The sequence below is a fragment of the Branchiostoma lanceolatum genome, chromosome 8 (assembly GCF_035083965.1).
Source record: "Branchiostoma lanceolatum isolate klBraLanc5 chromosome 8, klBraLanc5.hap2, whole genome shotgun sequence".
Taxonomy (NCBI): Eukaryota; Metazoa; Chordata; class Leptocardii; order Amphioxiformes; family Branchiostomatidae; genus Branchiostoma; species Branchiostoma lanceolatum.
In genome coordinates this window covers 13,552,623-13,577,453 of record NC_089729.1, presented here as the reverse complement: position 1 = coordinate 13,577,453, position 24,831 = coordinate 13,552,623, and the positions used below count along the sequence as shown (strand labels likewise).

Genomic DNA, 24,831 nt, shown 5'->3' with positions numbered 1-24,831 from the left:
CCTAGGACTAAGAAAACATATGTCCACTGAAAGTTCACATTGTAGAAATGTACGCCAGGCTTATCGGTATATCTAACAGTAACAGCCGGAGACAGACAAGTTTTAAAAAAAAACATGCCACAACAAAAACAGCGTGCTAAAGGAGTTCCATTTGTGCTCTGACACGAGCGGCCTGCTGTCTGAACTCCTTCACCCTTTCCTCAATCTGTGCTTTCTGTAAAATACAATCATGTAAAACAGGAATGAATCATTGTTAAATATCTATTTCTCTCATCAATCATATAATGATAATACATGGAATGAAAATATAACACAATACATCAAGACATTATTGTATACACACTTCCTGAACTTACTCAGGGTAAAAAAATACTTTTTGCTATCTGTTAACAAGACATCAGCCACAAGTGTACCAGTTACAATACACCAGTGCTCAGTCCATGTAGAAAACATGGGGTACAAATGTACCATCAAATGTAAGTATTTTCATACTGTACTTTTTTGGGGGGGTTATTGCATGCTAATGCCAGGCAATTCTACCTAGCTGTAGGTAAACATTGATTCTGTCAGCCCACACCTACTAGTTAGGCTATCGGAGAAACAAATCAAATCCGTATTTCATAACTTCAACTACTAAACACATGATGGAATGATGTCTTAAATACATAACAGATACATGTATGTCGTTGCCTGTTCCTTACTATTCTGTTCTGCTGTCTCTTGCACTCAAGATCCAGAAACTCCTTGACGGTGATTTCATCCAGACTTTTGTGATTCTTCAAGATCTTCAGTAGGTCACAGTTAGGCTGGTGACGCTTGTGTTCAGCCCTGGATAGAAAGAAACAAAAAGGAAAAACAGTCTATTTCCGCATCAAAAACACTAGAAATATGAGTTCCCCTTGGGGGTGACATTGAGCCATGGGCCTACTAGTAGTGTCTTCGATGAAAGACATAGCGCAAGCATGCTAAACTTATCAAAGAACCCACCACACTTATAGTACTAGTAGGGGTCCTTCTCAGTAAGTGGATCAAATCAATCAGTCCAGTCCTATGCAGTTATACTCGTACTTATTACATACAAAACATGTTTATAATATGCCTTGGGTTAACTTAGTTCATAGTTAACGTGCATACAATTCAAACAAATAACAACGGGTAACACCATGTTATGGGGGGTTTACCAGTAACACCAACATGTTACAAACAAACGTTCTAGTGACGCTGAAGAAGAGTGATGGATGTCACTCCAAACGTCCAGAAATAAATCGCTGAATTTTATCGTTGTAGAGTTTTAATTCTCTTTATAAACAGACAAACAAACAAACAACTCACCAGGGATCATCATCAGGCTCCCATCCCTCCAGCTCCTTATAACACACAAAACACCTGACCAGGTCAGGCTGCTGGTCTGTAGGGATGTGGTAGAACCCGGCTGCTGCCATCTGGAGTGGGAGGGAAACTTAAACTGTTCTAATATGCATCAGCCAAAGCATGAGGCCTGAGGAAAATTCTTAAACCATTTATGTAAACTCCAACTAAGTTAACTTTGTAAGTTTTTTTCTTCAAAATTTGAATGTAATATAGTATTTATAGTATACACGTTAAACAGCCTCATTACCCTACACATTGGGTACCTGCCTGTGGCACTGGCTGCAAATACACCTGATATTATACATAACTGACACTCATACTCATACTAGTAGTAGTCATAGGGAGAGAAAAAGAAACACAGACAAGACTTATCTTCAGTGATTATGGAATTGCCTAAGACTGTGTTATTATCTAATTTAAAGAAGGCTTCAAGTCTTTTCGTTTATTAATTTGATATTTCGCTTTTCAATATATTTATCTTCATAATTTTGTCCTCTGTAAAAAAGCCCCCCTCCCCAACCAAGGAGGTTATATAGACCCAACCAACAAAATTATTATGCTGCATGCTGTGTTTTAATTGCTCAACAAAAAGATACGCAGACATTCCCTCTCTATATATGTAAATAAAGTACAATATAGCTTCAAATAGATGCAGGTATGTAGTTTTGTGTTCACAAATATAAAGAAATAGCAGGTCCCAAACGTGGAAGATAACAGCCACGAAAAAAAATCTCCCGGTACCTTGGACGGAACACACAAACAGTCGTCGTCAAACGGCCAGTCCTTGAAGGTAGACAGTCGGTTGTTCTCAGAATTCATGCTGAACTCCCACTTCTCGGCTTCTGTGCAGGCTGTGCCCGTCTCCATGCTGTTTTTCTCCATTTTTAAGCTAAAAATGTAGCAACTGACGACTTTTGACAGGACGAAAATCTTTCAAAAATGGCGGTTGCATGCAGCCTCGGTTTGGAACAGAATGTGCGCTCTCGTACCCAGAGTACTCTGGGGGGAGCGATAGAGTACGAGCGCTCCTAGCGGAGAAGTCTAAAACTGCACCACGTTAAAAGTGATCATACATGGTGATGATGATACAAAATACTTGCAACCTTTTTCATAAGATTGACTAATTTTTTCTTACTAATTAATTTCTCCAACTTGAATAATGTAACATGATAAGCTCCATTTTTTAGTAGACAATACATATATAAAGAATCTCTTGTTGAACTTCACGAAAGTTTATAAACAAAGTGAGCCTTGCTCAATTTATGTGAAAACTTTCAATCTATTTCATTATTTAGAGGTTCATCTAAATCTGGAAAGAGTGGCACTGCGCCCTCTTGTTTCTGCCCAGTGCCTCCTTGTCGAATTCAGATTTTAGCTTAATCCCCAGCATACAGCCTTCCCTCAGCGATTGATTCTTCCATAAATATTCAGAATTCTCTCCCTCGCCTGTGTGTGCTCCCTCTTGTTCTATTGTTCTAGAAAAACCCGATTAGTGTCTTATGAAACCTCTTATCTAGTGTTGCTATTGAATAAACAACCACACAACAACAGGCTACAATCATTCCTTCATGATGGCATGTTTTAATGGTTCTCTAGAGAAACACTCAATTTGGTCTTACTTACATTTCAACGATGGCACAGCAGAAACTAAATTCACCTTGTTAGTCTTGCTATACCACTGAATGACTTTCTACAAGTAATATTTTCAGTGAAATGGGGAGGGGGCAATTTTGATTTACCTACAACACAACCATTCATTTACTATATTATTTTTTTATGGAAGTAATGTGCTGAAAATATTGTACAGCAACAACTGGGAAAAATAATGTCAGTAAAATTTCAGAAGTCGTTCACATATTAAAAGTTTTTAGTGCATAAAGACAATTATCCTTTTCGGTGAACTTCATTTCTTTCAAGGTTTCATACATGTAATTAAACAGTCCCATAACCCCGCCCACCTGTCAAAACATAGAAATGCAAAATGAAATAATTTGACGGACATGAAGCCACTCTCCTATTGGTAGAACTGGTAATTGCCATACTATCATTGGTCGAACTGCTATTTGTGATGGACAGTAAGGATCGGTCTACTGCAATACCTGTATGAAGCCCCATTGTTCAATGTTGAAAAAGGCGAACATTCAAATGTGTGAAATACGTGAAACATAATACATTGTATTCTTCTGTCATGACATGCCCATGATTAAACAATGCTTTAGAATTAGATTACAAATTGATTTGCAACATACTAATAGATTACAGTGATGCCTAAAATATGTAATACAGCTGAATCTGAATTTTACTGGTCATACTGAACATGATATTCCTAGCACAAGAAGACTTGATTGTTTAATACTAGTGTGCATTAACCTATCATGGTATAAAGATGTGTGATCAACTTTTTATGTTACATAGAAACTGTTAACATCACTGTTAGCTATTGTGGAAAACTCTTGTGATGATGGTTTTTAAGATTCTACTTTGTGATTATCTAAATTATGTCAAAGTCATCTTGTTTTTGCCATTAACAATCTGTGTGTGCAGTTTTTTGTACATTTTTGTACATTACTCCATGGCAGAAGTTCATTTCTTAAAAAGTGAGGTCTGCAAATGTATGTGTTCAACTAATGTCTGTTTGAATATACATGTATGAAAGGGAACCATGGTAAATGCATGATGATATGAGGCACTTTAATTGCCTAATGTTCAACTATGGGTAGAAACCATGCAAGTATGTACACAAATGTACGAGTGTGAGTACATGTATGGATGTGTGTGAGCCATAAGGTATAACATATTTACATGGAGTTTTACATTAACAACTGTTTTCACCTTATGTCTACAAAATGCAAAAAGAGAAATTTTATCATCTGGTCTTAGATAATACATAAATCATGCCTAAAAACTTTGTGTGTATGCAATACAATTTTTATCCTATCTGACACAAAGTATGTGTACATGTATAATAAGAATTAATAAATAACACTGATAGCCAATAATTTGCACAATTACATGCAAACATATCATATATGTACAACTGAGTCATTTGAATTGTGATGTGTACCCCCGGTACTAGTATTTGATACAAATGCAAATGTGTTGTTTCTAAATGTGACATCTCCATTGCATGACACATCTACATCTAACCTAAAATTCTAGAAATATGGTACTTTTAGATTGTATTCTAAATAAAATGCATTTACACAATTACATTTGCTGTCAATAGAATTTTTCATTATTGGTTCATGATATGATGCTAAAAAGACTGCTTTTAAGCCCCCCCCCCTTGCACAATGGAAGAGCCTGACAATATGAAGTTATAATATTGTATGCTACAATATTCAACAGTAATACAGTATTATATATATACATAATTTGGATACTTGCGCATGTCTTGCAATCTTAGCTTCAAAAGACTACAATGTGTGTGACAGTGACTACATATTGCAAGTAGTTTTCAGTTACTTGTATAAACAGATTAACATATCAGAATGATTGACAACATCAGGACATTTAACTTTATCATCTTGATTAAAGTTCTTGTAAAATACTAACATAGTGTCTTTATACAGTCATGGAAGCTTGAATCTGTAGTACATACGGTTGTTTCAGAGCAAAAATGTCTTAGCTTGTGCCCAACTTAAACATTAAGATCTCTTCTGGTATGTTATATGTGTTTCTTCATTTTCTCGTTCATTTAACTGTTTTAAAATTGAAGAACAGCTTGCTCATTAAAAGAAAATCATCTGTACAGTTGGACCTATGATAATTTGTTGGCAGTATCTGGTATCTCTTTTTTTGGCAATGCCTTGAAGGCAGAGCCTTTTTCATTTTCAAAGTCTGTAGGATTAAGCCCGTCACACATAGCTGACCATGGCCTCCGATCCCGACCTTCTACAGACCATGGTAGGGAGTTAGCTGTGAGCACGGTCATCAGGAGTTTGGATCTGTATGCACTAGTCGACCACAAATTTGGAAACATCAAAGATGGGAAAAAGTCATATTCTGCTTGGATGCTGGAGATAGAATAGGATTGATTCCAGCCTACTCCCAACCGACTGCCATTGTTAGTACTGTAGTCCGGAGCAAAGTCATGGTTTTGAATGTGTGACGGGCTTTACTGCATCTTTTCTACTTACAAATTGAAGGTATGTACTACCAGTATTATAGGTGTTCTTGTGTTCCTCTCACCACTGTCCTTGACTGTTAGCATACTGTGAAGTCAGACTCTATAGTTCTCCTAAGAGTCGATCTAATCCCCGTTGTTACTGTCGTCGGTGTCCCCCGTGTACCAGTGCGCTCCGTGGTGCCATGTTGGTTTTATCCTACTCCCCGACCCGTCGCTAGAACTCCTCCTCCTGTCACCGTCGGCGTTTCTCGTCTCCTTCCGACCCTCCCGCGACGACGTATCGCTGATACTCCTGATCCTGTCTGGGTCGGCCGGGCGCGTCAGCTTCACAGACTCGTGGTAGCTCGGTCTCTCGCCGTCGTCGTCGTGGCGGGGAAGCAGCGAGGCCGGCGGCGCTTTAGCGGGCCTGAGGCTGGGGGACAGGTTGGTTGACGACAGCTCCTTCTCAGACTCTTGAGGCAAACTCCGACCTTGTTTTGAAAGATCCTGTAACGGGATGGCTTCCGCAGTCTCCGCCAGTATCGCTTCCCGCGCCTCTTCTACTGACGTCTCGTGTTGTAAAGCTCTGTTCTGTGCCTTTGGACTTGACCTGCCCTTGTTTGGACTAGCCGACCTTCGACCTGAAGGGGATGTTTGTGAGGAAGCGCGCCGTTGTGCGAATCCAGGGACGGGCCCAAACTTGCGCATGGTGGGAGGGGGGTCCTGGGGGTGGCTGGGGTGGTTGGCGTACATGCGCATGGCTCCCATCTGGAGGGTTCTGTGGAATAAGACAGGGAACATGGAAGAATCAACTTGTAAACACTTGAAAGGAAAATAAACTAGAGGTACCGGTATCTCAAATGATCTACAGACACCACGCTACTGATATTTCTTACCTTTGTAGAGAAGGTTATGATTTTGGAAGCATTTGTAGGGTGGTGTAATAGCATTGGTGGTTGAAAAGCATAACTCAAGAAACTAGACTGGATGAATTGTTATGAATCCCTGTAATAACTATGTAGTTAAGTCTTGACCTGTCAGAAACATTAGATTATGGGCTGCCTGGTGGCTTTCCTTGGTATTGCAGCAGAACTTCCAGTTTTTGTATGTCCTGACCTGTACATGCTGGACAAGCTTTCAGAAATATTAAAGATGTTTTAGATGTTGTCTGCCATTCTTCTTCACTAAATCAGTAATCTAAAGAAACTGTCTGTAATCCAACTCTTCAGATCACTGATCAGAAGGAGGCTGGTGGATGGGATCAGAAATGTCTGTCATTTCTCAGAAAACTTGTTGAGTGGTGTAGATTAAGTTCAAAAAAATATCATTATCATTCCTCTTTATTCTTAACTGTAAATGTGTCCCTACCTATGAGGGGGAGGGGTTGGTGAGGGGGGTGACACCGCTGCAGGCATGTCTAGTAGTTTAGATATCAGTCTCATCTTGGCCTGACGTGCCCGGCTCCTGCCTTTGGTCATCCTTTGTTTGGCGGCCATGCAGCGGATGTGGTCATCGAATATGAACTTGGCGGACAGGAGAGGCATGGGTTTGTAGGAGGACGGGCTGGCTTGGACGCTCACGGAGGAGGTCGGTTTGTGGATCTGAACGTGGAGAGCGCGGCTGTCTTCTTTATCAGCTGTCACTTCAACATCCTATGGTTGGGAAAGACAAGGAATTTAAGTTGAACAAGACAGAAGTGTAACAGATAACCCTGTAACTTCCTGTAAGCTATAGTGGCGTTATCAAGGCAGACCTTGAGCGTAACCAAGTCAATTGGTGCCGCTGGAGAAGACGGATGCCCAAAGTGTATGGGTCTCAGATTCGCAACCTGTCATCCACCCTAAACAAATCCACGCGAAGGCTACACTGTCAACCCTCCTCACTCAGGTGTAGGAACTGACACGGTCATTGTACTCAATCGAATATCTGTATTTGTATCTGTACTTGAATGTACAGTCAAACTTGCATCCAACAACCAGTCAAGGGACCAAGGAAATGTGGTTGTTGACTGGAGTTGGCTGTTGGATGAAACTCGGGTCGGATTGCTGATTTTGTGGGCATAAATGAGGCTGCATAAATACTTCGCACATACAGGACTTATCTGCTTGTTATGCATATAAAATTAGAAGACAAGTGAAGAAATACAGTATATACAAGAAAAAACAAACTAAACGGTTGTTGTCTACAAGACTACAATGCACTGTCGATTACATTGCCAATAAACGTTAACATAACAAAATATTTTTCGGGTACATGAACAAAACCTTTGTTGTACTTACAATGAATGTTTACATTGAGATTCGTGTCTCCATTGTTCTACATTTGTTGCTACATTTGAATTCACTTTGTTCTACATTTGTTGCTACATAAACACAAGCTTGCTGTCGACTGTAGAATCTTTTATTGAAATGCTCGCTGGACTGATTGCCGCTGTCAATCATTTTGTTGTTGAATGGAGTGTAAAATCTACACATTATGACCCCTGAGGCCCATGAGGAAGTGGTTGCTGGTTGAAGCCTGCAGTTGGTTGCTTGAAAGAGTTCACTTACTATGTAAAATTGGACGGGACTGTCTGAATGTGGTTGTTGACAAGAGTTGGTTGTAGGATAGAGTTGGTTGGATGGACAAGTTTGACTGTATCTGAATATGTAAAAAGATCATGAGTGATTGTCATAATCATTGTATAATACAGCTTTTCAACTGACGTATACTTGTATTTACAAGAAAACAAATAGATCTCTGACACTGTGTGATGAAGAAACCTTTATCATCTGAAAATCTGAAACCCCTACCGTTTGACCATCTAAATATTCATGTCTTAACTACATGTAATGATCAAATCTTGTATGCATACACATCCTTTGTACCAAGAAAAAGTATAGTGTACATGGCATGTACATATATTACATACATTGTGTACTTTATCAGTTGTTGAATTTAAAATCGTTGGGATATAACATACCTACAATTTACACTAAAAAACTCGTCGACTTCCCATGTTTACAATAACTAGTCTAACTAGACATCATGACATAACTTTTTGTATACATTATGTACAAAATGGCAGGTAAATTGACAGTTATTAAACCAAATCCACCAAAAATTTCCATCAACTTTCTCCACCCACCTGCAGATACCCCACAAATCTGGCCACGCCCCAGCCCAGTTTCTTGGTGTCCGGTTCCACCAGAATCAGCTGGTACACGTCGATCACTAAGAAACGTCGAACTCTCTGTCTACAAGGAACAGTTGAGGACACAACCAGCTGTAAACCTTTTGTAGCCTTATGGTACAATGTAAAATGCAGAAATGTTTGCGGCAATTTTATGTTTACGGTTTTCGCGGTTGAACTTTTTCCCATCTATGACTGTAGCGCTATTATTGTTTCAAACGCGAACTTTAAACCACTGCAAACACTCCATTTTTTCCCTAACGCAAAATAAAAACCATGCAAACTCAAATGATTTACAGTAATAGACATCACTGCTTAAGTTTGAATTCTTTGTTTAAACAGGGCTCAAAATACTGCATATTAAGCACTTTTGTGCACCCAAAATTGGATTTGTGTACATACTTTTGACTGTAGGTGCATTGGTGCACCTAGATATTTGTGTACAGCAGTGTACAATCATCATTGCAAATCCTACAACAACATATACAAGAGGGGGTTTCAAATGAAATAAAACTTACTTGTCTTCTGTCACCACTGTACAAGCAATCAGGTCACTGTTGTCTGCAAAACAATGTTAGAAACATGTAAGATTCACCCAAGGTTTCAGCAGATCTGAAAAGTAACATTTTTGACTGGGCGAAATATTTTTTGTCATGTTCGAAATGAAATAATGTTGTATCAGGCATTTTTATGTTATTCATATCATATCATATCATCATTTGTGCACAATTTCTGTTTGAATCAGCAAATTTTTCAACAGTGACAGAAGAATGTGCATTCATGTACCCACGTACAGTCTCGATTACAGTGTTCAAATTACATGCCTTGATCAACTGCAACTAAATGACTTGCAAATTTTGTAGAATTGCTAATTTGAAGATTTCAAACGAAAGTTTTTCGGGCAGTTAATAACATGCTTTCATTTAAAGGATTTATCTTCTAGACAGCGTTATCAACAATACACTGTTGTAAAGTTACAAATTTAAACATAATATGATTATAGAGTCAAATCTACAAAATGACATTCCCATTTCCATGATATAATCACTTATGCCATACTGAGAGTTAGGATACGTACTGAGGTCTAGTTTCTCATTTGCCTTGATAAGCTCGCTGTCTTTGGTGAGTGGCAGTTGGTCCTCGACCTTCATTTGCAGCGACAAGGACAGGTCCCGCAGGAGGAAGAACGTACGCATCGCCTGGTGGGAATCAATCGTACTGGTCACTACAAGCTTTAAATTGTGAAATATTCACGGCAGTTTTATGCTCGATGCAATGACCTAGTGTTCACCTCGCAGGTAGGTCGTGAGTCCGATCCCAGCCGGTCATACCAAAGACTCTACAAATGGTACAAACTGCTTTCTCTGCTTAGCACTCAGCATTTGGGAAAGAGTATGGAAGTTAAACACACATCACTACCAGTGGACTAGCCTCCTGCTGTAGTGACTTGCACGTATGTGTGGCCCAAGGGCTACAGAAACGGAGATGGGTGCCACCTCTATGCGTGTTATTAAGACATCTGAGATACTTTAACTTTTATACTCGCAGATTTTGTGGTGAAATCTCACAAAGAAGTCATCACGCTGCAAACCTACATGTATGTTGTGTCTTTCAAGTACAAACTTTTTTTCCAAATAATCTTTATTAATATTTTCCAACACCAAAATCAACAAAGACATGCATACATAGAAGAAATGTAAAAACCAGAAGACAGTTTGCCAACAATCAACTATTCTAGAAACATAATATTATGGTATAACGATCTGCACTTAAACAGGTGTTTATCAATTTTGCAGTTTTATAAGCAGTTATATTCAACTACGAACTTAAAACACTACAAACACCTTTATTTTCTTTAGAATCTTACCTTTCTGGCTCTCTCAACCTCCCCACACGGTAGTCGCTTGTCAAACTCGATGCCAGTGAGAGGTGTACCAGTGGGTGGAAGTAACACTGAAGGGTCCATCGTTAGGTACTCAACATTTAAAGGCTTCTCCTGTAACAACAAGGGTATACTTAAATCACACAAAGAAGACCAACAGATTCTACAAAATACAAGATTTTTAGCATAGTTTGTAACCTATCTTTCTGTCCAAAATGACATCATGTACATTCGTAATCCTATCCAAATAAACCTAAATATCACTATGATCTTCTTTATCACTATGATCTTCTGAAAAATGGATTCAAAAAAAGTTTGCATGAAATTTTTCAGCCATACCACTCTGTAAAGCTACTGTATTAAGTATAAGTCAAAACTTAAAACAATATTGAATTGATGGTGATATACAAACCTTCATTTTACTGAATTCATCCTCAAACATGTCCAGGAAGATCTCGTCACCCTGTAACAAAATTGCAGACAATACAAAAGTACATTCAGGCCTAATTCCTCTGTAATATAAGTCAATTATATTATGACAGTACTCTACATCATTCTTTGCAAGTATATACTTAGTCTGTAAATTTGAAAATGTTTGCAGTGTATGGATTTATTTTTGGCAGTTTCCATATTACAGTAGATTCCGCATATCTGTATAGCCCATTTGTCAGCGCAAATTATACGACTCCCCGAACTATACGACTGTCCGAACTAGCGATATTGACGTCCCGAAGGAGGGGAGGGGGGGGGGGGGGCAAATTGGATTTTGGGCAAATTAAGATTAAGACACACAATTACACTAACGATATTGCAACTTTATTTTGCAAAATTTTAATCAAAGTACAATCCGACCTTTTCGTCGATCTTAACGTCACCATATTGGATTAAATACGCGATCCATTTTGTTCAGATAAGCCCGAACTGCGTGGGAAACTCCTGCCAAATAAAAAACTCCCGCCGCATGTTGATCACGTGAAATCTTACAGTCAACCAATCAGAGCACAGGTTTTTATGACGTAGACCAATCAGCGCATAGAAAAATGCATATCAATGAGTAAACAAAGATGGCCGCCCAGCGTCACCAGACCTTCGTCTTTTTCTGAAATCGCGACGTAAAATGCGATTCATCTACGCTACATAAGCAGGATTTTCACGGGGAAAGAATGTAAGGAATATGTTCTCCGTCGAATACGGCCACAAATAACTGTAAATCGCGACAAAAATCGTGTTTTTCTTTTCGTATTTTTGTTCACTTTCGTCGCTTGAGTCTTGAAAAACAGGTTTTTGATGAGATCACCGTATGTCAAAGGCACCGATATCGATTGTTTGCAAGCATGACAATAGCGAGTAACAAAAGAATGTGATTGTTGAACGGTAGACGGCGTCCCCACTCCCGAAACAACAATTCAAATCCAAAATTTACCCTATAGTTGTGGGTCATTTTACGATAAAATCTGACAAAATTCTATACAATACCCCGAACTTTACGATTATGGGCTATACAGATATGCATTGTTTTTACAATTGAGTGAATGGTAAATGGTTTGGTGTTTTGGAATTCTATACAGAAAGACGAAATATACAGAAAAAAGGTATACAAATAATTGGCATATACTGTATATCGTTACTGTATTAGTACAGAATTGTTTCAACAGTGAACGCAAGACACATTAAAAACATCCTTTCCCCTCCTACCTCAAAATTGATTAGTAAGGTAGTCATGCAAATGTCTCTGGTTGACTTTATTTATCCAATGATTAAAGACACACAAGCATAAATTCCTTCTGCAATAAAATGCATGTGTTTGGAAATGATTACTAATAGATAAAGATGGTGTAGACATATTTCAAGTATTCTTAATTTCTCGTTTGAAGTATGAGTACGCTAGTTTGAGTCGTACCTTATAGAACATGCGGAGGAGGAGTGTTGCGGCCTCTCGGACCCCCTCCACGTACGCCACGTGCCTGTCCTGTAGGTAACACTGGTCCCGAGACAGCACCAGCTGTTTCACCAGGGTACAGCTCAGCCACAGCGTCGCCACGCGCACAGCAGAGACTGGGGAACACATAGGTCCACATATATATCTCCATACTACACTACATCTCCACACTATACTTCATCTCTATACTACACTACATCTCCACACTACACTACATTTTCATACTACACTACATCTCTATACTACTCCAAACTACATCTCCACACTAGAACTACATCTTTACACTACACTACATCTCCACACTACACTACATCTCCACACTATACTTCAGCTCTATACTACACTACATCTCCACACTACACTACATCTCCATACTACATCTCCAAACTAAAACTACATCTTTACACTACATTACATCTCCACACTACACGACATTTCCATACTACACTACATCTCCACACTACACTTCATCTCCACACTACAATACATCTCCACACTACAATACATCTCCACACTACACTACATCTCCATACTTCACAACATGTAAAAACTACACTGCATCTCCACTCTTCACTAGTTACATGTACACAGACAATCACACAAACTAAAACAAGTGATCCACAACAAACCTTGTTTAGTGCTGAGCTCGAGGACCTTGAGGAGCCGTTCCAACAGTGGAGAGCTGTAGTGCTGTTTAGTTGGGGAGTGGACAGACGGCATGGCTACAGCATCCATCAGACCTTCTCTAATACCTGACGAAAAATGGCATAAATTAGTACAGCATTGTCATCTCAAAGCAAATTAGGTGACTCAAACCTGTACCACTTCTTCAAAGCCCAAGGGCAAAATTATGACCATAGCATTCCCAGAACACGAGATATCAAAACCAGAGAGACCTGCTGCAGTGTAATGGAAAGTCACCAGGGGGCTCATAATCAAACTTGTCCTTTGCCTTGACACCTACGGTTAGTGGTGCGGATCGGTCCGGCCGGACCGGTTCCGGACTTGTAAAACGTTTCGGTCCGAGTCCAAAAAAACCGAAGGGCTGAGAACCGGTTTTTGGACTTGTCAAAATAATTAGCACTTATGTACATATGTACATCCTCTGTTTGATCCTTAACTCTCTAAAACCTTCCATAAATCACGAAGTTTGCGATGGAAAAGCCGCAAACATTTGTTGTTGGCTTCTGATATGGCCGCTATGGCCGCTATTGCCGAAATCAGGAAGTCTCACAACTCCTCGCGAGATCTGGGTGACGTCAAGGGAACCTAGCGATGTGATTGGCTTAGCCATGTCATGCGTTGGGGGACTTCCCCAATGGGCCCAGTGGCGGCCATGTTTGACCCGAGATAGAGAGAAGAAGCTTTGTTTTGCGGCCTTTGCCTGCAGCCCGGGAACATTGCGTGTCACAGGGTACAGGTCAGGTAAACACAATGCCGGCAGTATGTGAGAAAAATGTTCCGGTGTGCCGGGGGCGTCAAAATATATTGCAAGGCTCTTGAGACGCCACCAGAAACAACTAGACATGTAGGTCACCACGCTGATTAGAGAGCATACTAGTACTTTTGTTCTGAATATACACGTTGTTCTGACTGCAGACGTGTTTTTGTGTGAATCTTTCCCTAGTTTAGAGAATTTAGGGGGATTAACAATGGTAACAGCATCAGTCACATAATGTGACGGCAATGTTTGGTGCCGGACCGGACCTACAAGTCCGGACCTGAACCGAAACCTCTGGACTCGAGTCCGGACCGGAACCGGAACGTGCGTTTCGATCCGCACCACTACCTACGGTACCCCATATACCAAAAATCATAAGACTAAAGGATCCACAACTTTTCCATCCACGATTATTTTATAGTCACAGACTATATCTAGATGGGAGGCAATGTTATTCATCCTGAGAAAAATTAAATTTAAAACTTTTTGTCTTGTTCAGTGTGTACGGGAAGAATAACGCCATTTCAATACAAAGTGCAGTAAACATTTTATACCTCCAAAACACAACCGGATAAATCCTACCTTCATTCTTCCCCATGGCATATAGAAGACAGAGAGTAAACAACCCTTCATAATCATTGTTGCCACAGTCCAGGGTGTCAAATATGGTATCAAGGTACCGCCTGCAAAACAACAACAGATAATCCCGAAAATAATTTCATCAGGTTGGTAGAAAATAGGATATGGGAGATTCTTTATACACAACCAGGTATTGATCTCACCTGCTAACGTTTCGATGTCTATCAGACACCTTCTTCCGAGCTTCTGACTGGAGTACTGCTTCTCACTGCTATAAGTAGCCGATGTACAAATGTAGGTGGCGCTTTTGCGGTGAGAACACTGTCCCAAATATGGCTATGTTTGGCAGGTGAGATCAATACCTGGTTGTGTATAAAGAATCTCCCGTATCCAACAACAGATAATTATTCTAAGTGAAGCTGATGAAGAGTGATGGATGTCTCTCCAAAAGTCCAGAAATAATCTCTGAATCTTATTCAGCAGTAGAGATTGAATCCTTATAACATATTGTTCACTTGGATGTCTACTTATTTCAAAAATAATGTACAAGAATATGATACACTTTTGCTTACCTCTTGAATCCCGTTGTTGTCTCTGTTTGTCGTACGCCGGTGGCCGCAGCTCGAGAACACTTCTCCTCATCTGTGATGTTCTGACTGCTCATGACAGTGTCTCCAGATATGGCTGGTTTGGACACAAACAAACTAGATGTCACAAACAAAACACATTCATGTTCATTCATGCAGAAAGGGTCTCAAACAGATTGTGGTCTTATATATAAGTTCTAAGATAGTGTTAAGTCCTGTATACTGTAAATTTTGATATATTTACAGTACTTTTATTCTCACAGCATTCACAGTGTCCTCTCGAACGCTAAAATGCATTTCCAATGAATTTCTACTGTACTACAGAATTGTTTCTACACAATTTCAAGACACCTAAAAAAATCTCCTTTCCCCTTCTACTACATGTAAGCTCTACTGTGAAATTAAGCTCCAACAAAAATGAATGGATTTACAGTAATGTTGCTGTACTGTTAGTTTGTTTAGTTGTTAGTAATCGGATTATCCCCATTCTGTATGACTTAAAATCGTGACATCTGTGAAATTGCTGAGATGCAGGAAGATATTCTGATGACCAGAGACTACCGAGTCACCAATAGACCATTCGCAACACCAAACATATAGAACATCCTATTCTATTTTGAACACCTCTGTCAAAAACAGGTCTCAGTAGGACTAAAATGGCATGACTGTAAAGCAGGGCGAATGAATAAAATACAGCTTGAATCAAGACACCAGTCGGACAAAAAAGCCATCAACAAAGAAGCAAACTATTAGCTCAGAAAATAACCAAAGCCCAGAAAAAACAAAGTCACAAACAGATGCCAAAAGAAACATGGAACTATCCAATGACACAGCTTAATAGAAACAAAGGAAAAGCATCATAGTACATGTTGCTGTTTGGCAGTAAGAATGAAAGGCTCCGCTCTTGAGGTAACGCCAAAAACATCATTGCAAAATGATGCTGTAATATAGAAGAGTAATTGCCACCGCTGTAGTATGAAAAACATGGAGCTATTTAAAGACCTGACGAAGAACAAGACAAACACCAAAATAGCTACATGCAAAAACGAATAACAGCCTCCAACCCTGAGGCAAGTTGTATGCCGAAAAAAAATCCCTGCAGAATTGCATAATGATGCTGTAATATTGAAGTGTCCTTGCCACCACTGATGAATGAGAATAATGAAACCACTGAAAGATCTGAATTAAAAAAACACCAAAATAGCTGTATGCAAAAAGAGAAAAAAAAGGCTCCGCTCCTGAGGCACCACCAAAAAAAAATCCCTGTACTAGCATGAAGCATCCTTGCCACCACTGTAGTATGAGACCCTGGTCTCACCTGTAGGTTTACTCCTCCTCACAGCCGGCCCTGGCCCCTGGCTTTCACTACTTCTGGGATACATCAGGGTATAATCAGATGGGGCCTGGCCGTCTATGGGCCCCATCAACCAGTGTCCGGGGCCCACGAGAGGGGCACGGGCACGCTCGCTTGTCTTAACACTCCGCAATGACAAATCTGACAAACGTAGTTAGCTGGTTAGTTAAAGTTAGTTAGATACAATGTTGTATTCATGTTCTTCCACATGATAGAACACTATACCACCCGTGAAGATCAAGAGACAATGATGTCATCCTTATAACCGAACCAACAACCATAGACTTGTGAAGGATTCTAATCATATCATTCCAGGTCCGTACTTAAAAGAAAGAACCAATTATCTACAGAAGAAGCATCATAAAATGACAATATACTAACAGAAAAAAAAGCCAGCGGTTCCAATATCTTAATAAATGTATCTACACATAACTTAATGCCACCATATACTTGACTAGGAACACAAACTTGTAGCTTGTAACTCTTTAAGTTTTTCAACCTCTAATGATGAATAATTATGCTAAAGATCTGTAAAGATGACATCTTTACCATACATGTATATGGATTCAGATGTGGGGAATTACATGCAAAATGCTCATGTTCTACTATTGTATAGTAAGGGCTACCGTTAGAATTTAAAGCAAGTCACTGTAATGACCAAAACGTAACATTTCAATAGGGATGGGGCAGACTATTCTGCTTGTTTGCGATCATTGTTTGGAACAGGAGCTAGAGTAGAATGGATTCCAGGCTATAGTATGACAAGCTGAAAATGGATCTTTAGAGACAGTTTATACAAAAACAGAACTTCTGTATCTGTATCTTTATAGCCTGTATAACTGCCCTTTGGTGTAACACACCAGCTTCGCAGGCACGCAGCACGGCAGCAGCTGGTTATGTTACACCGAACTACCTGTCACGTCTACATTGTAACCTTCGCAGATCTAATTGCATGCATTGTTTAAAGCTATCTAACGAGGATGCTTCTACGGTCCACTTTACGATCGTTCTAGGAAAACTTTTCCAACCTTCTGCTCCAGCGTCCTCTGCAGGGTCCTTATAGAAGGTGGAGTTTCCCTCCGTGTACTCTGTCTGTTCCTCGTCTGTGGGGTCCGTGTTCCGAGAGTTGGGCTGTTTCCTGAGTTTCTTCTTCCCCCTCCCGATGCTCGCTTCGAGCGACTTCTCCAGGGTCTCCGCCGGCGGGGTGAATCGGCGTGGATTCCCCGACGAGGGATCCTGGGAATGTAAAGCTCAGGTTACACATAACATGGCTCTCGACCACTAGCCAACTGAGGTGGGCGGTAGGTCGGGAACAGTCTGACCAGTTTTAGATTAAAAGTCAAATTTGAGTACCTAACACACCCTGACCACTACTGACTTCCTCCCAACCACCAGCCAACACATTCCAGACCTCTCGCCGACAGCCGAATGTTTTTAAAATTTCAAAATGTGCATCAATTGAAAATCTGTGTGTATTTCTAGGTGCGTTTTAGACAGATTGGTCAAGTTAGGAATGTCATGCAAAGTGGCTTTTCTAATAGCACAACTTCATGATCAGGGCATGTCAGAGTATGGAACCCGGAACCAATTGGTTCTGAGCCCAACACTCTAACCGTTACCCCACAGTGATGCCACTCGACAAACAACAGAACAGTAAACAAAAGAAAAATACGTAGAAAAGGCTACGCCTCCGAGGCATTGCCAAAAAGTGAGAACTGTGCTTTACTGACCTGGTGAGAGTTTGATGCCTGTTCTTCCTCCAGTGCCTCGGCTTGAGGACCTTGGTTAAAGATGAAGTCAGCAAGGGAGTTCACCAATGGGGCGTGCTGTATTATCAGGAATACCTGAGGAGTATCAAGAGATGTAAAATAGACTATGATTGGCTGAGTGGAGAAGAAGAAAATGTGGCTAATATCATGATAATTTTTTAAAATAAATTTACAGAACATTGATAGACCAAATAAAGGACACGTGCTAGGGTAAGGAAAAAAGCCATGGTGACTTGTTCAAGGTCTTCCTCCATCTGAGTCAACAATGATAAAATAAATCTAACAAGTCATAGAATAATAATGATTGTAAATGATAACAAAAGATAACAATACAATAACGAATCAGAGAATGATAATGATAGTAAATTGTAACAAATAGCAACAATATGATAATTGATAGCGTATCGAAGTTATACATTAATTCTGTTTTTTATTAAATAATAGCATTACTAAGTACAGAAATGGCAAGAGATGAACAAAATGCCTATTTCAGTTAACATAAGTGTAGGGTGAAAAAAATATGAAATTCAACTTAGAATTTGAACATAAATAATGATAATGGACTTACCTGTGACAGAAGGAACAGGGATACAACAGGACTGACTCGACTTCTTCCATCCTGCTGGCAATACAAAACAGAACATTAATTTCATAGTGACAACTACATGTAGTACTGTAAGATAGGGAATGTTCACTGTGCTTTTGTGTTCGAAATTTTCGCGATTATCTCTTCAGCGTAAAATTAAAACCACTGCGAACATTTTTGTTCTGTCTTCTGCCCACCTACCACCTTGTTTAAAAGGCAGTGCTCGCTGGTTCCTCTGATAGTATGAAGAACACCCCCAAACACAATCCTGGCTATGGGCATGTTACTGCGACAAAAACCACTGTAAATGCATTTGAATATTTCAGTATTGAAGTTGAGGTCGTGCAATTTTTTTCTAAATCTTTCACAAAGGAGAAAGTAAAGCATTGTTTTAAATGAAATTAAAGTGACTAATCAGAGCATGTCGTCTCTGTTACCTGATATCGTATTTCGTCCCCGCCGTCGTGGCTTAGTGAGTACACGTACAGCGGAATGAAGAGTCTGTTCAGCAGATGGTCCGTCAGGACATCATTAAGTTCTGTGATGTTCAGACACAGGATGTCGTTCAGATAGTGAAGATGGTCCAGGTGTTCTGCCACCAGGTCTCCCAGCCTCCCACGGCTCTGGTGGCTAAAACAACATTCATACATATAAACATTGGTTGAACAGTACATGTGTGCCCCCTGGCTGCTTTCAAAAGAATTGCAGGCAAGACTGTTTGATGCTGAAATGAAATATCTGACTGAAACAATAAGTTTGAATTTAAAAGTTTTCACTTTACAATGTAATGTACAGTACATGTGTGCCCTCTGGCTACTTTCAAAAGAATTGCAGGTATGACTACTTGATGGTGTGATAATGAAATACATATACCTGACTAAATCAACATTAATACATATCATAAACACTTTTCATTTTAGATGTTCAGTACATGTGTGTCCCCCAAATTCACCAAGAGTTTCATGCATATCTTAACCTTCTGGATACTAAGGTAGCAGTATGGCATCAGATTTCAGGGCTTGAAATTCATTTTTGGAAATAGGTGCAACCAAAAAGAAATTTGGGTACACCATACAAATTAAAGTTAAATGTCAACAAAAGAAATTAGTTCCTCTCTTAAGAACTTCAATCTGTAACTAACTTCAAAACAAGTAATACATCAAATAAAGTACAACAAGAGGCTATATAGTTACTTACATTTCAGGACTATTCTGTATACTAGTGTTCAATAGTACCTTTACCCTGCAGCCTACAAAAATATCTAGGTGCACCAGTGCACCCACAGTCAAAAATTAGGTGCACAGCTCCAATTCTGGGTGCATAATATTTCGAGCCCTGAATTTATGCAGGTTATGGAGTCAGATAGCAGGGATAAGGTTAAAACGTACTCAGCATCATTCTTCACACAGTTGTCCAGTTCCAGGATGTGGTTCCCTATGAACCACACCAGGTTGGAAAAGTATGGGGCTGCCGTCTTGGCTCGGATAAACTGTAGCATGGACTTATCATCAACTGCAAAAACATTACATTTTGTTACTGATCAATAACAGAACTCACAACTGTACACAATACTGTAAATCTTGAAAGTTTTATCATGGTATTTTTCGCAGGGACCTTTTACTGCCAAATCATGACACTGTAAAAATGTTTTGTAATTCTACTGTATGACAGACTTGTTTCGACCACAAGTTTCAAACACACCGAAAACCTACTACATGCTAAAAACTGGTAATGTAGGCGTTTCTTTATTCACATTTTTCGGCAATTCTCCTCAATGCATGAAGGTATTAAAGAAAAAAAAATGCACAAAACCATGATATTTTGATTGCATCACTCCTACTAGCTAACGAAAAAGCATCATGCTTTGTCCTCAGTCTGAGGTTTGACCGTTTTACTTTATACTTACTTTTGTACACATTGAGTGTGAGGGTGCGCACAGCTATCCGTACCATGCTTTCTGAGTGGTTGAAAAACTTGATGGCTTCTGTATACAGTGGAAAGTCATTGGTGTGCTGCAATAGATAATGTACAGATGTATGGCAAGGCTGCATTGTGAATATTGGGAATCCCAGAAACACAGACAGACAAAAACACACACAAACACACAAGCCATATACAATACTTCACTCCCATTGGGGTGAAGAAAATATCATATCAACAATAGATCATACGCAACCGGTATGTCAATACTGCATTGTATATACATGCTTCAGGAATCACAGAAAAACACAGTGACACAGACAGTCAAACCGAAAAAACTGAAGTAAAATTCCTATCACAGCTTTGATGACAGACAAAATTCTGAACTAAACCTGTATATAATTCCACCGGTAACCTAAGACCGCCACATTAAGAAAAATGCTATAAAGGCCTTAACAACTCAAGTATGTCTTAAAACACTTTATCAGAGTGTGCATACTTCAGGGATTTCTGATGTTGATAGATCTCAATTTAACTTTTAAGTTCCAAATTCAACACTTTTTTAACCTTCTCCGTGCTGCCTTACTCTGTAACCAATAGGGGATTAGGTGCAAAACGGCCAATTCAGAGTTCTTTTAAAGGTTAATGTTAATCCAAGGATACCTGGCAGAACTACATGTGCATGACAGTTGATGTTTACAGTAACTGTTCCTTTTCCTAAAAACTACACCGCCCTAGCTGGACAGTATGAAACATGTAGATAATGTATTACTCTACATTCTGTGCTCTGCCAAACATGTTTACATAACGCAGCATAAATGTATCCTACCTCGTTATAGAAGAAGTGAATGGTATGTGAGTTGAGCTTGAGGGACAGTGTCTTGACGAAGGAGATGTAGTAGGCCAGGACCTCCTCATCGGAGAAGTCAAACTTGTGCACGATGATGGAGTTAACATGGTTGTTGGACAGGAGGTAATCTGGGCAAGAAACAACACAAAATCTAAAATCATTTACATACACCAGAACAATCTCCAAGCAGATGTTGGGATGAATGGACCAGATTGTAACATTTTTTGTTTGCCAGGCTTCTCTGACATTTTAGGTTTTTTCAAGAGGTGGAAGGCTGTCATAAAAGGGGGCCTGCATGCCTTTTTATGTAGAGCATAATCAGATATTTCAACCTTCTCTCTGCTGCCTAACTCTGTAACCAATAGAGAATCGGGTGCCAAAACGGCTACTTCAGTTACTGTAAATGCTGAAATGTTTGAAGGGATTTAATTTTGTGGTAGGCAGGTAGGGAGAAAATGGAGTGTTCGCAGTGAGTTTGAGTTCACTATAAGCACATAATGGAACGGGTTCACCATTACTTACAGTAATTCCCAGTAATTTATAGCCAGACCTAGAATTTAACACAGAGCATTCTACGCACAGCTTCTAGCCAATCTTCAACCCCAATATCTGCTTGGAGATAAACAACAGCACATTTCTATCCTCTATCCACACAATATACACACATACAACTTATTCATCATGCAAAGTTAGGCAAACTAGATGAACATAACCATGGTAATGTGCTTATCAATATTCAAAGCTTGAAATTTCGGCCAAACCCTCGTGAACTTGGCCCAATGTAAACAATCTGGTCAACTTGGCCCAACAACCTGATCAACTCAGCCTAACACTTTGCATATTATCTTAATTCGTTAGCTGTTGCAGTCAGAGTTTGTTGCTAACTAGCTCCCAAAGACTGTCGTATATTCTCTGCGTGCACCACACATGTGAAAAGTAGGTAAATGTACTGCTAGTTCTGTCCGCAAGAGGATAACGGCTAATAGTAACACGTCACTCAGTAACAAGCATAATAAATTCTACACTACAAGCCTGGTGTGTTCCTAAAATTCTGTCTCAGGGGCTCATCTAAATCGGGAAAGAGGGGCGCTGCGCCCTCTTGTTTCAGCCCAGCGCCCCCTTGTCAAAGTCAGATTTTACAGCCTTCCCTCAGTGATCGATTCTTCCATAAATACATAGAATTTGCTCCCTCGGCTGTGTGTGCTCCCTCTTGCTTACTTTTTCTAGAAAAACCCCTGTGTCTTCTACTATAAGTTATAGTTGATCAGGTTGTTGGGCCGAGTTGACCAGGGTGTTAGGCCGAGTTGACTAGGCCGAGCTGGGAAAGGGCCAAGTCGTCCTGATTCCATGAAATATAACTTACAAAGTGAAGTTTCATTCTGGATGTTTTCAAACAGGATGTTGAGAGTCTGGAGCAGCTGCACACACACGTAACGACCTGTCTTCTGTCGGAGGATCCGCAAGAAGAACAGTAGCATGTTTTTCTCCAGGAAGAAACTGTTCAAGGAAAGGAAAAGCCATAAGTTTCAAAATCTTGTGTGCAATTGACATAACTGTAGACTTTTGTTGTATTAGTAGACAAACCTATCTCTTTTAACCCGGAGTTCATAATCATTGTACTGTGCTAAAATTCATACAGTGTGGTGGGAAAATCAAAACTGAGTATGAAATCCCAAAATGTATTTGAAAGTCTCACTGCAGAGAAAATATCAACTAGAAGAGATTATGATTTTTTGATACAATTCAAAATTTCAAAGCAATCTTATCGAGTACAGCATGCGTTGGTGCCTAAAATTCTATTAAGCTTCGATGAATGGGTAGCCACTGCATTGTTTTCTTTTTCTTTTCATGAGACAAAAATTAACATTTTGGATTGGCTGGCCGTATCAGGTGACCAAGATGGCTGCCCCGATGAACAAACTTACATTTTGTACATGTTGTGACATCTGAAGATAGCATTATCTAATAAGAGAATGACTTACTCAAAGACTGAGCTGTCATTTTGGTCACCCCAGATCAGGATCTCCGAGATGGAGCGTAAGGTCTCCACGAGAAGACTACGGTTCTGTTCCGTCACCACCTGGTTCTTCGCGAGAACGCTATATAGAAACCTGCAAAATACAAAGATCATTATTCTATACTAGTAACCGTTACGAATCTTTGAATGTATAAAATCATGATTCAAAATCAGGAAGGACATACATTATTTGCATGAATTCAATCAAAGGTATTAGTTTGGGGAGAAATTATCTATTTGTTTTAATCAAAGAAATGAACAGACATCATACTTTAATAGTTACAGTACAAAACTACCATCATGTTATTTATTCCTATTTATTCCAATTATGATTTGATAACACCAGTGGATACTTATTCTTGTCTAGAGACCATGTCTAGTGAGAAAATAGATGTAACACAAGGACAACAGCAACAACAACATTACACACATAACGTTCCTATCAAACAGCGAGCAAACTTGGAAGGATTTATCACTTTGTTTCATAACTTGGAATTTGATCCTTAAAGAATAAGTATACAAAACCATGTGATCATGACGGTCTATGTACTAAAATGGTCATCACAAGGTATACTAATCACTCATACCGATTATCGGTATAATATCGAATATTTCAAGTATCCAGGATTGATGTTAAGAATTCTAGAGTTTCCTGAGACATTGAAAGTCATCGGGAACAACAAGTTGTCCTTTTCCCACTCATGTAAAACTTGTTATGATTTTAACATTTTCACACTTACTTGAGATGCTCCAGTGAATGTGGGTTCCGTGGTTTCCACAGGGCCTGGTTTATCCAGTTTCTCGGTCTCTGAAACATGTTGGATGTCGTTCTGGAGTCGACCGTTTGAGCTAAATCACAGTATCACGGAGAAAAACATGTTGAACTGAAGGAGAAAACCAGTTACAGGAAGCGAGAACTAGATTCATTGACTCATTTTGGAAGCAGACGCCATATTTTCGCGTACACAATCTAGGGGTAGACCACTAATGTTAGTAATGACGTTAACAATTTGTCTGAAATGCGTTAGAGAATATTTTCATACACAAAATTGTCATTCTGTAGAATTTTTATTACTTTTGTATCTAGAGAAGTAAAAATAGGGGATAAATTACGACCAAAGCTTTGATTAAAAGGAAAAATTCTTTGATTAAACCACCCCTGATTCTGTAAATGGCCTGTCCCTTGCGTTACCAATCACAAGACATTTTCCTGGGCACGAGATGTACCAAAACTTGACCGGATATATCTGGTAACG

At 39.5% G+C, this 24,831-nt stretch overlaps 2 protein-coding genes across 4 annotated transcripts; both read right to left on the bottom strand.

Moving 5' to 3' along the window:
* Positions 1-110: 110 nt before the first annotated feature.
* Positions 111-2,351, bottom strand: LOC136440070 (baculoviral IAP repeat-containing protein 5-like). Its single transcript, XM_066435851.1, has 4 exons — positions 2,113-2,351; positions 1,333-1,442; positions 702-828; positions 111-214 (listed from the first exon to the last, which is right to left on the bottom strand). The coding sequence occupies exons 1-4, from the start codon at positions 2,251-2,253 to the stop codon at positions 137-139; spliced, it is 456 nt and encodes a 151-aa protein (XP_066291948.1). The 5' UTR covers positions 2,254-2,351; the 3' UTR covers positions 111-136.
* A 1,823-nt stretch (positions 2,352-4,174) lies between these two features.
* LOC136440067 (protein CLEC16A-like) lies at positions 4,175-24,571 on the bottom strand. 3 transcript variants are annotated; one of them, XM_066435847.1, is made up of 22 exons: positions 24,316-24,571; positions 23,541-23,669; positions 22,922-23,055; positions 21,538-21,686; positions 20,695-20,800; positions 20,177-20,300; positions 19,226-19,418; positions 18,771-18,821; positions 18,164-18,277; positions 17,462-17,669; positions 16,398-16,574; positions 15,065-15,176; positions 14,496-14,596; positions 13,102-13,224; positions 12,434-12,588; positions 10,946-10,996; positions 10,519-10,647; positions 9,730-9,850; positions 9,170-9,212; positions 8,607-8,715; positions 6,848-7,131; positions 4,175-6,257 (listed from the first exon to the last, which is right to left on the bottom strand). In XM_066435847.1, the coding sequence occupies exons 1-22, from the start codon at positions 24,390-24,392 to the stop codon at positions 5,624-5,626; spliced, it is 3,324 nt and encodes a 1,107-aa protein (XP_066291944.1). In that variant the 5' UTR covers positions 24,393-24,571; the 3' UTR covers positions 4,175-5,623. The 3 variants fall into 3 exon arrangements, with proteins under 3 accessions (XP_066291944.1, XP_066291943.1, XP_066291945.1); XM_066435846.1 differs by having other exon boundaries at positions 18,771-18,824; positions 24,316-24,570; XM_066435848.1 differs by lacking the exon at positions 16,398-16,574 and having other exon boundaries at positions 18,771-18,824; positions 24,316-24,570.
* Between the last annotated feature and the right edge of the window lie 260 nt (positions 24,572-24,831).